The sequence below is a fragment of the Mustela putorius genome, unplaced genomic scaffold (genome assembly GCF_011764305.1).
Source record: "Mustela putorius furo isolate JIRA1106 unplaced genomic scaffold, ASM1176430v1.1 tig00003845_pilon_pilon_pilon, whole genome shotgun sequence".
Classification (NCBI taxonomy): domain Eukaryota; kingdom Metazoa; phylum Chordata; class Mammalia; order Carnivora; family Mustelidae; genus Mustela; species Mustela putorius.
Window position 1 is genome coordinate 37,554,489 of NW_025421998.1, and position 15,169 is coordinate 37,569,657.

The window sequence follows — 15,169 nt, forward strand, 5'->3', positions numbered from 1 at the left end:
GCTATGATTCTGTTCTTGTCTTGCATAAAAATGTGTTTTTGCATATACAGCCGCTGGGCTCTCCATATACTTTAAAGGGGTTTTGTGGACCCCTTTCAACTGATTAAGAACCTTGGGTTAATGTTTGTAGGCTGGTATCTTCAAGAGTGCCAGGTATAGAACTTCCTGAAGTCACAGGGCTAAAAGAATGAGTTTTCTAAATAGTTGAGTCTTTTTGAATGCTTAGGCTTAAAAAATATAATTATTTTAAGTACCAAAATTGCTTAGCCTATAAAATTTTTATGAAACTAGATTTGACTGAACTTCAACTTGGCAGAATATTGGCAGCTTGTCTAGAAGATTTTTACTTTAATGATACCATGTTGAAGATTCCACATTTTATTTAACATTAGAAATCTTAAAACATTAGCATCCTAAGTGTTCCATAAACTGTAAACCAAATGAAAAGCAAATTACAAATATTGTTATCTAAGAATAAGTGATATTTTGGTGCCAGTAATGTTATGTCTTTTTTTTACATCTAAAGACTGGGACTGTATCTTAAGTATCCTAGTATCTTCCATATTAAAAGTCTACTAATTAAAATTCTTTGGACTTTGGTATCTGTCAGTATTTTTTTCACTGAAAGTCATGGCCCATTAACTGCCACGAAATGGCTGTTTCTTTTTTTTTTAAAGAATAGAATAGGAAAATGTCAGTATGCATTCCAAATAGTAGGGAGAGGTATTGTTTCTTATATATGTGTTCTGGGTCACATTATAAAACGAATCTTCATTTTGGATCATAGTCCAAGAAGTTAAAAAAACCCTGAACTGGCTATGATAGCTTGAAGGAATACCATTATTAGCATGAGTGTTTGGGAAATGGTAGCAAAAAGTACAAAGGCATTTTGGTTTCAGTGCTGAAAAGTCAGTAGTATTCACAAGAGAAAATCTAATGTGAGATATATTACTGACAAGATAATAACCAAATAACTTGATTTGTTCACAGAGTGCAATGATTCTTATGAACGTGTGTTGCAATAAGATTTTGAAGCCTGTGGATGGTTCCTGTTGTCAACCTCGGCCTCCTCTTACTCTCATACAGAAGCTAGCTGCTTGTTTTTTCACTCTATCTATTATCGGATATTTAATTTTTTATATAATCCATCGTAATGCTCACCGGAAAAATAAGCCATGTACTGATTTGGAAAGTGGAGAGGAAAAGAAAAATATTATCAATACCCCTGTGTCTCCGTTAGAAATACTTTTACAGTCTTTCTGCAAACTTGGCCTGATAATGGCTTACTTCTATATGTGTGACCGTGCAAATCTATTTATGAAGGAAAACAAATTTTATACACATTCAACTTTCTTTATTCCAATTATCTACATCCTGGTTTTGGGAGTATTTTACAATGAAAATACTAAGGAGGTAAGAGTTATTTTCTTTTTAGCTAATGTTATCCTTTTTATCTCATTATAAACTCCAAATTAAATAAATAGTATCACTATTATGCCAGAATATTCTAGCATGTATATAGAAGACAAAGGGATATTGTAGTTGTATTCGCCTGGTGGACTTTTAACAGTTGCTTTTTTGAAACAGTTCAGAAAAAGTTCAAAAACTCCCGAGAAGATTGTTGAAAAGTCGGTAAATAATGATCTGTGAAAAAGATGTCATAACTTAGGTGTTATTTTGCCTGTTTGGGGATGGAGAAAGTGGAGGTGTTCCCAATTTTATAATGGTCTGCAAACATGAGATACTGTTATGAAAAAAAAGTAACTGAAAAATATAATTAGCAAATGCCTATATGCACATTTTATATTTACATATTTATACAGTCAGAAATGTACATGCACAAATTCAAATGTACATAATTGGGCACTGCTTACAATATTCTGAATTTCCTATTTAGAATTACTGTAATTGCTTAGAGTATTAGTGCAACTTCTTTATAAGGCATGATTTATTTGAATTAATAAACTCTATAGTAAGAAATAACTCTCATATGAGGATGACTAATCAGTTTTTTCATCTCCAGTGAGAATATCCTTGGGAAAATAAACTATACCAATAGACCCTTTTTTCACAATAAAGTATAAGAGAACTATAAGGTCTTTTCTAGCTGAAACTCTAAGATTTTCTTAAAGAAAATTATAAAATGCCATTTTACAGGTTTACAAACTTATCTGTCATAGTATAAATGTAATCTTAATATAAAACCTTGAGTAGCAACTTAAATATTTAAACTCTTTTAGTTTATATTAAGTTTCAAATTTATATTTTATGAAATTTTCAAATTTTGTATTTTAATTAGTTTTATTATATCTTTTATCAAATCAAATGCCAGTCTTTAATTGTTTTTCCCCCCAAGGTTCTTTTGACAGGTTCTTTATATCCTGTAAGAAAAATTTACTTAATAATAGCTTCATAATGAATTTTAAAATAGATTTTGGTTCTTTTCCACAGACTAAAGTGTTAAATAGAGAACAAACAGATGAATGGAAAGGCTGGATGCAACTTGTGATTCTGATTTACCATATCTCTGGAGCAAGTACAGTAAGTATTTTGAATTTTCTTACAGAAGACATGGGAAATGGTAGGACTGTACTGTTTCTTTCAGGGTATCACCTGTTTTGTGTTTTATATTCTCCATTATTTAGAGACCTGTTTTATTTCCCGCCCAACCTTTATGCTTTCCCATTCTTCTCCTACCACCTGACTCTTTGAGAAGGTATAGTTTTAAGGCAATAATTTATTTGTAATACTTGGCCTTGATTTTAATTTAGTAGAAACAGCTGATAACCTAAGGGCATTATTTCATGCCACCCTGTTGGACAGCTCATTTTAACTTAGGAAGAAACTGTATAGATGCAAAGGATTCCAAACAGACAAGTTACGATCAGAAGAAATCAAGTTAAATGATTATATCTATATTCTATCCTTACTTGCATTTTAGGAAGTTTGGCCAACTGCTTTTACTCCTTTAAAGTTTAAAAACCTTAGAACCCTTTTGCCCCAGTATTCAAAGAACTCAGGTCCTGATGGACTACCATTGCACCATTGATGTGCCCTACTGTCTGAGTATCACCTCCTCCATGAGCCGGAGGACCTTTTCTTTGCTCACCTAGTGCCTCCTGTACCCAAACAAGATCATTTTTCCTTCTCCCTAGGTGTCTTAAAAGACAGGTTTCTCATGGTCTCGGAATACCTTGGATTTGTCAGGGGTAGAAAAAATGTATTCTGAGTTGTAACATTCCAGCCACATTGCAGTTAAAATAAGCTTTTGAGGGTGAACCTTGCTATCTAATAACCACTTCTCACACAAGTTTTATAGTGACAATACCAAACTAATTTCTATAAAATGGGTTTTGAAAATTTGAGAAACTCTTTCATAATTAGGGAACTACCAAACTGTTTTTTATTGCTTACATAAGCACACATCTGTAAATAGTATTTGAATCAATGATAGATTGAGGTAGGAGGGGGGAGTGTTGTCTAGACAGAAATATTTTGAAATTTCCATAGCAGCAGTTAAGAAGGTAAATAGTACTGAGGATTTTTTCTCTAAAAATTTTTCTCTAACAGGTATCTCTAACAATTTGAAAGTAGTAGTATTCTTCATCGAGTCTTTTCATCTTTTTCAAAAATTGTCAGTGATTTTATGGATGGTTTGTTTGAAGGGCAGAAGGTAAAAGAATGAAGTATAATTTATACTGAAATTGTATGGCTCTGATAAGTGTATTTGCGGCAGCAGTGAAATTCCTGTGACACAGCAGCTGAGGGGGACCTAGTGTGTTCACGTGGTTACAGAAGATCCCAGACAGTAGAAGAGATGTGAGGCAAGGAGAGATGAGGATTGTAAGATTTAGTGTATAAGCCCAGTTCAGAATTTGCAGGATATATCTGTCAAATTCTCTTAAAATAAGTAGAGATGAATATTGAATCCTAGAAATATCTCTGACGTATGAATAAAGAGTAGATTAATTGGAGAGGGGAAAAAAGCTTTGTTTTAAGAAAATGCCTCTTAGAGACATAATTAATTGCTGACATATTAAAGGGTGATACTGCTATTTAAAAAAATCAGATAGAAAGAATTAATGGCAGATTAAGTTCCTCAATTCAGTGATTCCAGAAAGAATTTGGATCATAAAAAGATGAAGGCAATTTGGCATTCTATTATAATCATTTGCCAAGCTAGCATTCTAATTCTAATATATCTTAGACTACATCCCAATAGATCCTAAACTACAATTATTTTAAAATTCCTGTTCTGGAAGGACATACTTTTCATTAACAGACCATTTGTTATGATTAATTAACATATTCCTGTTCTTTTATATAATAGGATTTTGTGGTTAAAAATTACCTGTATCTACATCAGCAAAGCATTATTAGCATGGGTTATAATGTATTTTGGGGACTTGATTCTTGGATATTTGAGGGATTACCCTCATTAAAAACTCTTCTTAACTGCCACAGTTATTTTAATTAGCTAATCTTAATGTTTTTATTTTGAGTAAAATATGTCAAACTTTAGTTGTGCCATGTTTTTATACTAAAATAGAAACCATAAAAAATTACAGAGCATTATTAAAATAATCCAGATGGTCTGGCAGATTGCAATTGTTGGTATAAACATCCCTTTAAGACATAATTTATAGGAAATATGGATAAAATACTGTGATTTTAATATGGAGAGTACAGCAAGTTAGGTTTATACAGTAGAAGATTTTGTGTTCCACTGTAAGTTTTTTTTCTTTGAGAGTTTATAAGTAACTTACATGAAGGAATCTGAATAAAAGATCTTGAGGAAAAATTTGAGGACTAGAAAAAGAATAGAATCAAAAGCTAGTCTAGCTATTCATTATAATGCCGTTGGAATTCCAAATATATTTTAATACTAAAATTTTGTTGTAATACTTGACTTGTAAAAGATACAAAGAAAAATAATTTGGATTAAAGGAGAATACAGAGGAATGACAACTAAGTGCAATGTGTGATCCTTGATTCAAGATTGCTAAAAAAATTTTTTTAAAACCATTAAGGATGCTAATGGGACAATCAGATATTTGAATGCAGATTGTACAATAGATTCTGCTATATTCATATTAAATCTTGATTATGATAATGATAATATGGTCATTTAAGAAACTATTCTTCTTAAAAGATACTTGCTAAAATGTTAAAGGATAATGTCATATAGTCTACAACATTCTTTAAAATAGGTCAGCATGGTAGATGGGTGCCCATTGTACTATTCTTGCAGTTTTTCTGTTGTCTGAAAATATGTTAAAATAAAAACTTGAGAGAAGTAGTACATGAAATTTGTAATAATCCGACATTGGCAAGTACTTGGCAGATTATTGTGATGGTGTTTAATTTAAGTGACTAGTGTTTACTGTTTGTTTTAAATGTAATAACCAAGTCTCGACTCTGTAGGCCCAGCCCCAGTCCTGAAGGGACTTCAAAGCATGTTTTATGGATAGTGGTTAAAATAACTGGGAATAGTTAGCCTAGGTTGGACAGATGTCTTCAAATGCTTACGGAACAATCAGATAAATGATTGACTGTGTACAAGTGGCTCTAGAGCTAGACTCTCCATTATGGAAACTCCTAGCCACATGTGGCTATTGAGTACTTTAAGTATAGCTGGTTGGAATTGAGATGTTCTGTGAACGTGAAAAGATATATCAATTAAGTGTGATTCATTGTGATAAATGCATGCTTAGTTCAAAAACTTTGTGTAAACAATATGACATATCTTACTACATGCTTATTACATATTGAAAAAATATTTTTAAAATATTTCGTTAAATACGGTGTATTTTTAAAATTAGTTTTATTTGATTCTTTTAGTTTTTTAAATATTCTGGTAACCATATTAAAAAGGTACTATGTGGCTCACATTTTATCTCAGTTGCATAGCACTGTCCTACAGAGCTGAAGTTGGTAGCTTTTACGCAGTTAGATTTCAGCTTTTCGTGAAAAGGAACTTTATGGTAGTAAATGATCAACTGAAAATGGAATGGATTGCCTTGGGAATTTGTATGTTTTTTACTATTAAGAAGTGTTCAAGGGGGCGCCTTCGTGGCTCAGTTGGTTAAGCATCCAACTCTTGATTTTGGTCATGATCTCAGGGTTGTGAGATCAAGCCTCGTGTAGGGCTCCATGCTAGGTTATGGAACCTGCTAATCCCTGCTCCATCCTTCCCTACCTTCTAAAAAAAAAAAAAAAAAAGAAGAAGAAGAAAAAGAAGAAGTAAAGAAAAGAAAATAGTTCAGATACTTGAAGGGAATATTTTAGAGTACTTTCAAAAATAAGGTAATAGGTTTAGATTTGATAAATTCTGTGGTTATTTTAAGATGACATTTGTACTTTCATCATCACTGTGATTCTAGTATGTTACACGTTCACTGAAAAATTTCTGATTTAATGATGAGATTAAACATTTAAAAAGAACTAATGATAAAGGGCAATAAATAAAAACTATGTTTGGCATAAAGACTGTGAGTGCTTTAAGAACGCCACAGAAGGAACAATGATTTTCATCTGAGAGTAAAGATAGGGAATTTTGGGGGCACCTGGATGGCTCAGTGGGTTAAAGCCTCTGCCTTCAGCTCGGGTCATGATCTCAGGGTCCTGGGATTGAGTCCCCCATCAGGATCTCTGATCAGCGGGGAGCCTGCTTCCCCCTCTCTCTCTGCCTGCCTCTCTGCCTACTTGTGATCACTCTCTCTGTCAAATAAATAAATAAAATCTTTAAAAAAAAAAAGGGGGAATTTTGAACAGGGCTCTAAAGAAAAATAGGATTTGAATAAATAGGATAAAAATAAAAACAGGATTTGAATAAGCAAAATGTGGTCACAAGAAGAACATTCCAGGGTAGAAGAAAGAAATAAACAAAGGAAAGGTGACAGGGAGACACAAGAAGGGCCAGTATGGAAGACAGAGAATCTTAAGAATTTGGCTAGAATGCAGGTGGTAGTGAAAAATTGATGACCTATTCTAAATTCAGGGATTTTTGCCTTCTCAAAAAAGAAAAAAGATGCGTTCAAGGATGCATCGAAGGATATATGTAAAAGACACATATATTCAGGGACTTGTAAAATCTATCTAGGTGTCTACTTAGTTATTTTTTCCTGCAAAGTATCACTTGGGGAAGACACAGTAGCTCGAAGTGGCCATAAGCAGTGTCAGTGCTGGATGGTTACAGAGTGATCAGATGAGTCTATAAAATGGAAGCCAAAACATCTTTATGTGGACTAAGGGATTATCCCTGAAAGAATGGTCTTAAAATTGCAAGGGTTGGTTGTCACTAAATAAGGCTTTTAAAGATCATTAAAAAAAAAAAACAGAGTACTGGTTGTATTGTGGCAATCATGAATATCCACATAAAGGACCAATGGCTGATGGACAGGGTGAACCACAGTGTTCGAGGGCTATGAGAGTTAGGACTTATGAATCAGATGATATTGCCAGTGGTTCCCATAAAATATAGAGCAGAGATGTATTACATCTCATTTAACTTTACAAGTGGAGCTAGGATGCTCTGAAAAACCATCGTAAATGATTCTAAGGGCCTTGGTCATGGTGAAACAATTGATGTGGGAGTGTAAAATAAAATCGATTGATAAATTAAAGGGGGGAGGAATATAATATTTCTAAATTATGTTTGCATATGTTTTTAATATAAATGTTTTGCTAAATATTATATATTGTGAGTTGTTATATGACAATTTACAAATCTAATGTCTGTGTATTTGAGGGGGCTGAAAATGTGGGACTTCTGTTTTGTTTTTTATCTTCTCATTGGGAAAATGGGAAATCTATAGTTACGTTGTATTCAGCATATATGGTGATTAATAATTGTGGGTACCATATATTTAATTCCAAGTGGAGGAAACGTACAGAGTATTTCACATTTATTAACTCTTGCATTCCTCATAAGAACCTTCTTGTTTTGCAGTTAGAAAACTCACTTAAAGTCTCATAGCTAGTAAGTGGCAAAACCAGAATTTGAATGAGGTCTGAATCCAAAGTCTACATTTTTTTTTAACTCTTGCTATGTTGTGTAAGTTTTAAAAATAAATCTTTTCATTGAGCTCATGCCAACTGGTAATGGTGATCCATTGTCTTGATTAAATGTATTGGCTACGATAATTCAAAGTATAGTTAGTGCCAACATATTTTTTCTATTTATTCTTGTCAACAGTTTTTGCCTGTGTACATGCACATCCGGGTCCTAGTTGCTGCATACCTCTTTCAGACAGGGTACGGGCATTTTTCATACTTTTGGATCAAAGGAGACTTTGGAATTCATAGAGTTTGTCAGGTAGGAATGTATTCAGCTTTTTTTCTTTCATTTTGGCATGAAAATATAAATATGGTCATTATAAGGGCACGACTAATTTGAATTTATGGAATTACACTTTAAAGTTGGTATTATTTCTGTGTTCTGTGGTTAATAATTTGAGATAAATAATTTATTACTGAGGGAAGGGAAAATGTAATTTAGATGAGTGCCTAATAAAGGCACTAGTACACAAGGGACAACATTGCTAATTCGGTTCAGTTTTGTAGAAATGTACAGCTACCTGGGATTATTATAATATGTTATGTTTTCTTTTTGAAGAGGATTAATATTTATTAAGTTTCTACCTTGTGCTGGGCACTGTCTGAATATTATTTTATTTACCCCACATTACAACCCGGAGTTGTGGTTTTCATGTTTACAGAAAGGACACTGAAGGCTCAGAGAAGCTAAATAATTTGCCTACGGTCACATAGTAATAGTACAGCTCTAATATCAATCTGCTCAGATCCTGTGTTCTTTGAATGACATCACACTATCTGAAATAACTGTTATAGGGGTCCCAAAGCCACTTTTTAATTTGAGTAATATTATTTTGTATCTATGACAACTCTCAATTTAATCCTAAATGGGGTAAATCAACATCAAACAGAGATGAAATGGACACCCTTTTGTTGAAGTAATCTAATCTCTGCTTATAAACTGTAGCCCTAGGAAGGAGGCTTATCATTCTTCCCCAACATTTAACAAGATGGCAGTTATAGCCAGAGGACAGCTCAGGCTGGTGCTATGCTTGGATTTAGTTAATATAATGATGCATAAATATTTTATATTCAAATCTTTACAATGATTGTAGAACAAATGTAATTTTAAGGATTAGTAAAATATACTTGTACAGTTATTACTTTAGTCTTAAATAAATGTTTATACTCTGTCAGAGAGAATCTGTCTTTACTCTTCATGCATACCTGGAATGAAAACCATTCTCTTCTCCTTTTTCATAGGTCTTATTTCGTCTCAATTTCCTGGTAGTGGTGTTGTGTATAGTGATGGATCGGCCTTATCAATTCTATTATTTCGTCCCCTTGGTCACCGTATGGTTCATGGTCATATATGTTACTTTAGCCCTATGGCCACAGATAATCCAAAAAAAAGCAAATGGTAAATATATTCTCTTACTGTTAATAAATATTCTTTTAATGTACTGAATTTCTTTTTAGTTGTTAAAGGCTATTTTTTATTGACACAGAATTTAAATTTATGTGTAGTGTTGACATTTGAAACTTTGTTCGTAAATAGTCTTTTTTAAAATGTTTCAGCTAGCTATTTCAAGTGATATAACAGGGCAGATCAGTAGTTTGCACGTATACTGTCTGTGTGTGTTCTTTTTTTTTTTTAATCTAAATTTTTCAAAGTCATTTTACATATCAGCTAAAGCAATAGTTTTCAAACTGTCTTATACAGAGCCAGAGTGAAGAGCACTAGAAGAGAGAAGAGCCAGCCAAATAGGCCTCCAGGCCCCTCCATCCTTCCCCAGTCTTTGGCAGCTCTGCTTTATTTGATTTTTTACCTATATTGGGAATTTTGGAGGAGCATTCATTTGCAAAAAGGCTTTTTGGGTTAGCCAGGTTTAAAGAGCACTGATATAATTTATCTTCTAGACCACCCTTAACACAGTTACTCTCAACCTGTTGTACATACAAGGAAACCCAAATACCCGGGAGGTCATCAGCCTTCAAGCTCCTCACAGTTACTGATGATGTTCACAGTGAGGTTGTGTGCATCTATCTTAATGCTTCTTTCCCTCAAGATCATATCGTTGAAATAAAAGCTTCCCTCTTTTGGAAAAATTGAAAGTTGTTGTTCTTAATAATTTTTAACTTAACTCAACCAAATACTGTATATTAGAAATAGTTTCCACTGACTTCCGTTATAATGTCAAGTAACTTTTTCAGGTAAGATTTGAATTCCAGCCTTTCATCAAGCCCATGAATGTCTTTGAACAGCCTCTGTCACTGAATCCCTCGATACAAACCTAGTGTATGAATCAAATGAAGTCAATACGTATGAACTGTGAACACATAACTTAAAATATGCGTGTGTTAAAATACATCTTAAGGTTAAACCCTGATCCTTTAGGGAGTTCTTAAGCTCTCTCCTAGGAACTCTAATGTTTCAGCCATATTACCTAAGCTATACTCAACATGAATATTAGAATGATGTTGAACATATTGTTCCAAATTTTGTTGTGCCCTCGAATAATAAATAGGTATATTGGAACCCAGGAGGTATTTTCTGATGTGTTTACAGTGGATGAACAGGAGATACAGAGGGTGTCAGGCATAGGTTGTGGCCTCTTCCTAGCAAGGAGGCTCCAGCTTTTCCTTCTGGCCCTTCTTATAATTTATACCACTTACATATAGTTTATGTATCCTGTGGGCAGCCTTCAATGATTTTAAGAACTATGCAGGGTGTTCATATGTTAACCAGAGACTCTTAATATGTTTTCTAATGTAAATTTATACCTTTTAGTAAATTAAGTATTTTCTCTCTTAGGAAATTGTTTCTGGCATTTTGGCTTACTGTTGAAACTAGCCTTCTTGCTGTTATGTATATGTTTTTTGGCATATTCTCAGGTTTGTACAGTCTTTTCAGTTTATATTTTGTTCTATTTTATTTTAAAGTTCAAGTCTATTAAAGTATGTGAGAAGAGTCAGAGCTTTTTTTGAGCTTCATTTTTTAATGACTGTAATAAAAGTGTCACTCTGTAGTTGACTACTCAGTGTAGTTCTTTTGAGACCTATCTACTTTTGTTACCACTGTTTTTGTTGTAAGAGCAATTTAAAGCTCTTCCTCTGGCAATTGTTCAGAATCCATTTTACTTGACTTTGATCAATCAGACGTTTATTGAACGCCTCTTATACGACACTACTCTAAGTGGAGATCAAAATTCTCCTGACAGAATTTGCAGCTTGGTTTGTGCATTATTCATTGCATCAGAGTGTTACTTGATTTTTCCGTAACTGCGTAGAGTAAAATTTGGGCCGTTAGCAAAACAGCTTAGGAGCAAATGGGTTGGTATAGATGTAGTATGTTTAATTTAATAAAATTTGGGGTCATTTTCGTATCTCTGCTGTCTTATCCCCCTAGTATGATGGTTGAGGTTTTCTCAGCTACTTAAGCAAGATGGCCGGCTGCTACCTGCTGGTCAGTCCATCAGGCAAACATTATTTGGGCAGCATGATATTTATCATAAAATATTCTCATTTGAATGCCTATAGGTTATAACACATTCTGCAGTTGGCTCCCATCCCCAGCATTCCCTGTCTTGGGCTTCACTGTGTCAGGGGCAAATGCCACATAAGCATCACCTGTGAGAGAGAGAGAGTGTGTGTGTGTGTGTGTGTGTGTGTCTGTGCGTGCATATGTGATCTTATTAGCTGGTTTTTGTTGGTTTGTTTTGTAGGCTTTCATACTTTATTTTCATACTTAGAAATAAAGCATTTTTATTTCAGCCTGACCTCCAAGGTTTTTTACAGGAGATTTATAAAGTAATAAGGAAATGACAGCAAATGTATGAAGAAATAGCCAGGCATTTACTCATTAAAATTCCAGACACTGAGGTGCATCTGAGGGAGAAAAGGGAAGGTGAACCAGGGGTTCAATAACGAGACTAAGGTTTCCCCAGCTTTGGATCACTGGAATAAAAGAGAAAAGTCATGGCCTGGTATAGCCCAGTGTCTTGCACAAAATGGGTGCTCACTAAATACTTGCCCATTGATCACATAAGAAACAAATTTTTAATCAGAAATAATGTTTTAAATGATAAGTGTGTCACATATATCTGATCTATAAGACCATATATCTCTAATAGATACTATATATTTCTGTTTCATACTGATTTTGTATTTTATATTTCTGTATTTCACATACATATCATATATATGATCTGTAAGTTCTTAATATCACAACTCTTGGTAAGAATCATCCTCCGTTTTCTGAGGCATAGATTTTGATAGACCCTCTATGTAATAAGGTGTAAGTATTTTAAATTCTTAAATGGTTAAATGGAGAATATTGCATTTCATTAAAATAATAAACTTTTAAGGATTCAGCATTACCTAAAATACAATGCTGTTTTCTTTTTCTTTCTTTCTTTTTTTTTTTTTTTTTTTTTGGCTTTTAATAGCCTTTTTAAAAAAACTTTTATGTTACATTTTTTATGCTGTGGCATTAGGTCTAATAATGGAGCGCTCCTTAATAGAGTTTGTTGCATTCTTTAGTCTGGAAATTGAAGTTTTTGTTCTCTTCTTTGAAAGACTTCATTAATGTGCAGGAATGCACCCAAGACTTCTGCCCCTTCATTCCCAGATTTTCTAGGCTTGTCAGATTAATAAGAGGGTACCATTCACTAACTTGACCACAGTAAAATTGTAAACTTTGTTTCAAAGGCTAGTAATGGCATTTGGGTATGGTTGATTGAGTAAGGTGACTAATTCAGAGTATTCTTTCAACTCAAATGGTTAATTATAGATTACTAACATTTAGAGGGGAAAAAACCCTATTTTAACCTTAACCATCATTCTCTAAGATATTGATATCATATTGGCTAAGGTCTTTTGTATTTTGGTGTTTTGATCAGTAAATATTAGCTGTTTGTATACTAGATTAAAAACCTTAAATGGAAGAATTTTCCAGTTACTAGCTTGCTTTTTTTTTTTTAATTTTGCAGTCTCAGTAGCCTTTCATGTGCAGTGAAAGTAAATTAACAAAAAGTTTTAAGTCATCTTTGTTAGCCTTTAGTAAAATAAACTTCTTTTCAAATGAAAGAGAATTTTTAAATTGTGAATGACTCTCATGTAATCCTAACTTTAGAAAACTATAATTTATAATAGATTTAGAAAATAAGTATTGACTCATACCATCTTAATCTGTGTTCTGGATTCCTTTTCCTAGGGTGCATTTGAGAAGATCTTTTCTCTTTGGCCATTGTCCAAGTGTTTTGAACTGAAAGGGAATGTATATGAATGGTGGTTCAGATGGAGGTTAGACCGTTACGTATGTATTCACCTTGTGATCTTTTGACATTTCAAATTATACTTAAAAAAATTATTTGGAAAATTATTATTATTTTTTTTAGTTTTAGAATAAGGAAACATGCTGGCTTGGTAAATTAAAGCAGCCCTGCTCTCCCGTCTTTTTTTATAGCAGAGAAAATGTGTGCATTGGGTGTTTATATCAGCTGGAAAATACTGTAAAAATGTTGTCTATAAAGGGGCCTTTGTTTGACTCCTAATTTTGACTTATAAATGATCCCTCATAGGGGTGCCTGGCTGGCTCAGTTGGTGAAGTGATCTCTGGGTCATGAGTTGGAGCCTCACATCAGGCATAGAGATTACTTAAATAAATAAACTTAAAAAAATATATATATCCCTCATGTATATGCTTCAGCCATTCAACACAATATTTACTGAGCCCCGATATAAGCTCTAGATGTTGGTTTTGTGAGGAATATAGTAGAGAAAGAAGACATACCGCCAGGTTTCTAAGCCTTACTATCAGTTTTAAAACCCAAGATTACTACTTATAATTAGGTGCTAAATTATGCAATGTGGATTTTGTGGTAGAAACGTGCAAAGAAGAGAGACCAGTGTCATAGGTGTTTCTGTGAATTTAGTCTTAAAGGGAAGTGAAGATTCACCTGGCCAAGAAAATGTAAAACATCTAGCACAGCATTTGGAAAATAATGGACACTGAATAAATATTAATTACCTCTCCTCTCTCTTTCCCCTTCATCTGCTATATTTCACTCATCCTTTTTTTCATTCAACAAATGTTTTCTTAATGCCTGTTCTGTGCCATTTCTCGTTTCTAATATGTGTGTACTTGCCAGTGAACTACAGGGCATTTCAAAACCACAGATGAGAAAAAGTTTTGCTAAAGGCTTGATATAAAATAATTTTAAATTCTCAACTTTATCTTTAGAACACTGTACTATGATACGATAGTTCGCTTTATGACCTTGTTTTAAAAAAAAAAAAGAAGCAGCAGCAGCTTTGGGGTGCCTGGGGGGCTCAGTCAGTTAAGCGTTCGACTCTTGGTTTTCTGCTCAGGTTATGATCTCGGGTCATGAGAGGGCTCCACACTCAGCAGGGAGGCTGCGAGGCCGCTGGGAGATTCTCTCCCTCTGCCCCTCCCACCACACCCGTGCACATATGAGCCCCTCGAAAAATAAATAAATCCTAAAAAAAAAAGAAGAAGAAAAGCAAAAGAAGCTTTATGGACTTTCTGGCCCACCTTATTTTTTTTTCCATTCTTGTGTATGTATGCTCCTTCTTAAAAGGTGGTGGCGGTAGTGTTGATTTATTTGATTGAAAGGATCAACCTAAAATGTGTTTTATTTTGGGTTAGCATTTAAATTTTATCACACATCTCCATGATAGTTTTATTTATTATTTTTGTTGTTGTTCTTTTATTCATTTTAATTCCAGTATAGTTGATGTATAGTAGTTAACAGTTTTATACATTGCTCAGTGCTCATAATAAGTGTGCTATTAATCCCCATCTCCTGTCTCACCTAAGCCACCTCCCCTCTGGTAACCACCCGTTTGTTCTCTATAGTTAAGAGTCTGTTTTTTGGTTTATCTCCTTTTTTCTTTGTTTATTTGTTTTGTTTCTTAAATTATTCACATGAATGAAGTCATATGGTGTCTGTCTTTTCTGATTAACTAAATTTCACTTAGCATTATACCCTCTAGACCCATCCATGCTATTGCAAATGCATTTTTTATGCCTGAGCAATATTCCATTTTATATTTATATATCTTTTTAATCCATTTATCAGTCGATGGACACTTAGACTATTTCCATAAT

At 33.7% G+C, this 15,169-nt stretch overlaps 1 protein-coding gene across 5 annotated transcripts in view; it reads left to right on the forward strand.

Annotated features, from left to right (window-relative positions):
• The window catches only part of CASD1 (CAS1 domain containing 1), a 93,625-nt gene that overhangs the window by 34,020 nt on the left and 44,436 nt on the right, over window positions 1–15,169 (forward strand). For all 5 annotated transcript variants that reach the window (XR_006601322.1, XR_006601323.1, XM_004767861.3 and 2 more), the window contains exons 9-14: window positions 991–1,413; window positions 2,452–2,541; window positions 8,198–8,317; window positions 9,301–9,457; window positions 10,853–10,932; window positions 13,253–13,354. Coding sequence is in view for 3 of the 5 variants with exons in the window: in XM_004767861.3 (XP_004767918.1) it covers window positions 991–1,413; window positions 2,452–2,541; window positions 8,198–8,317; window positions 9,301–9,457; window positions 10,853–10,932; window positions 13,253–13,354 (972 nt within the window). In the remaining 2 variants the exon portion in view is untranslated. The remainder of the gene's footprint in view (window positions 1–990; window positions 1,414–2,451; window positions 2,542–8,197; window positions 8,318–9,300; window positions 9,458–10,852; window positions 10,933–13,252; window positions 13,355–15,169) is intronic.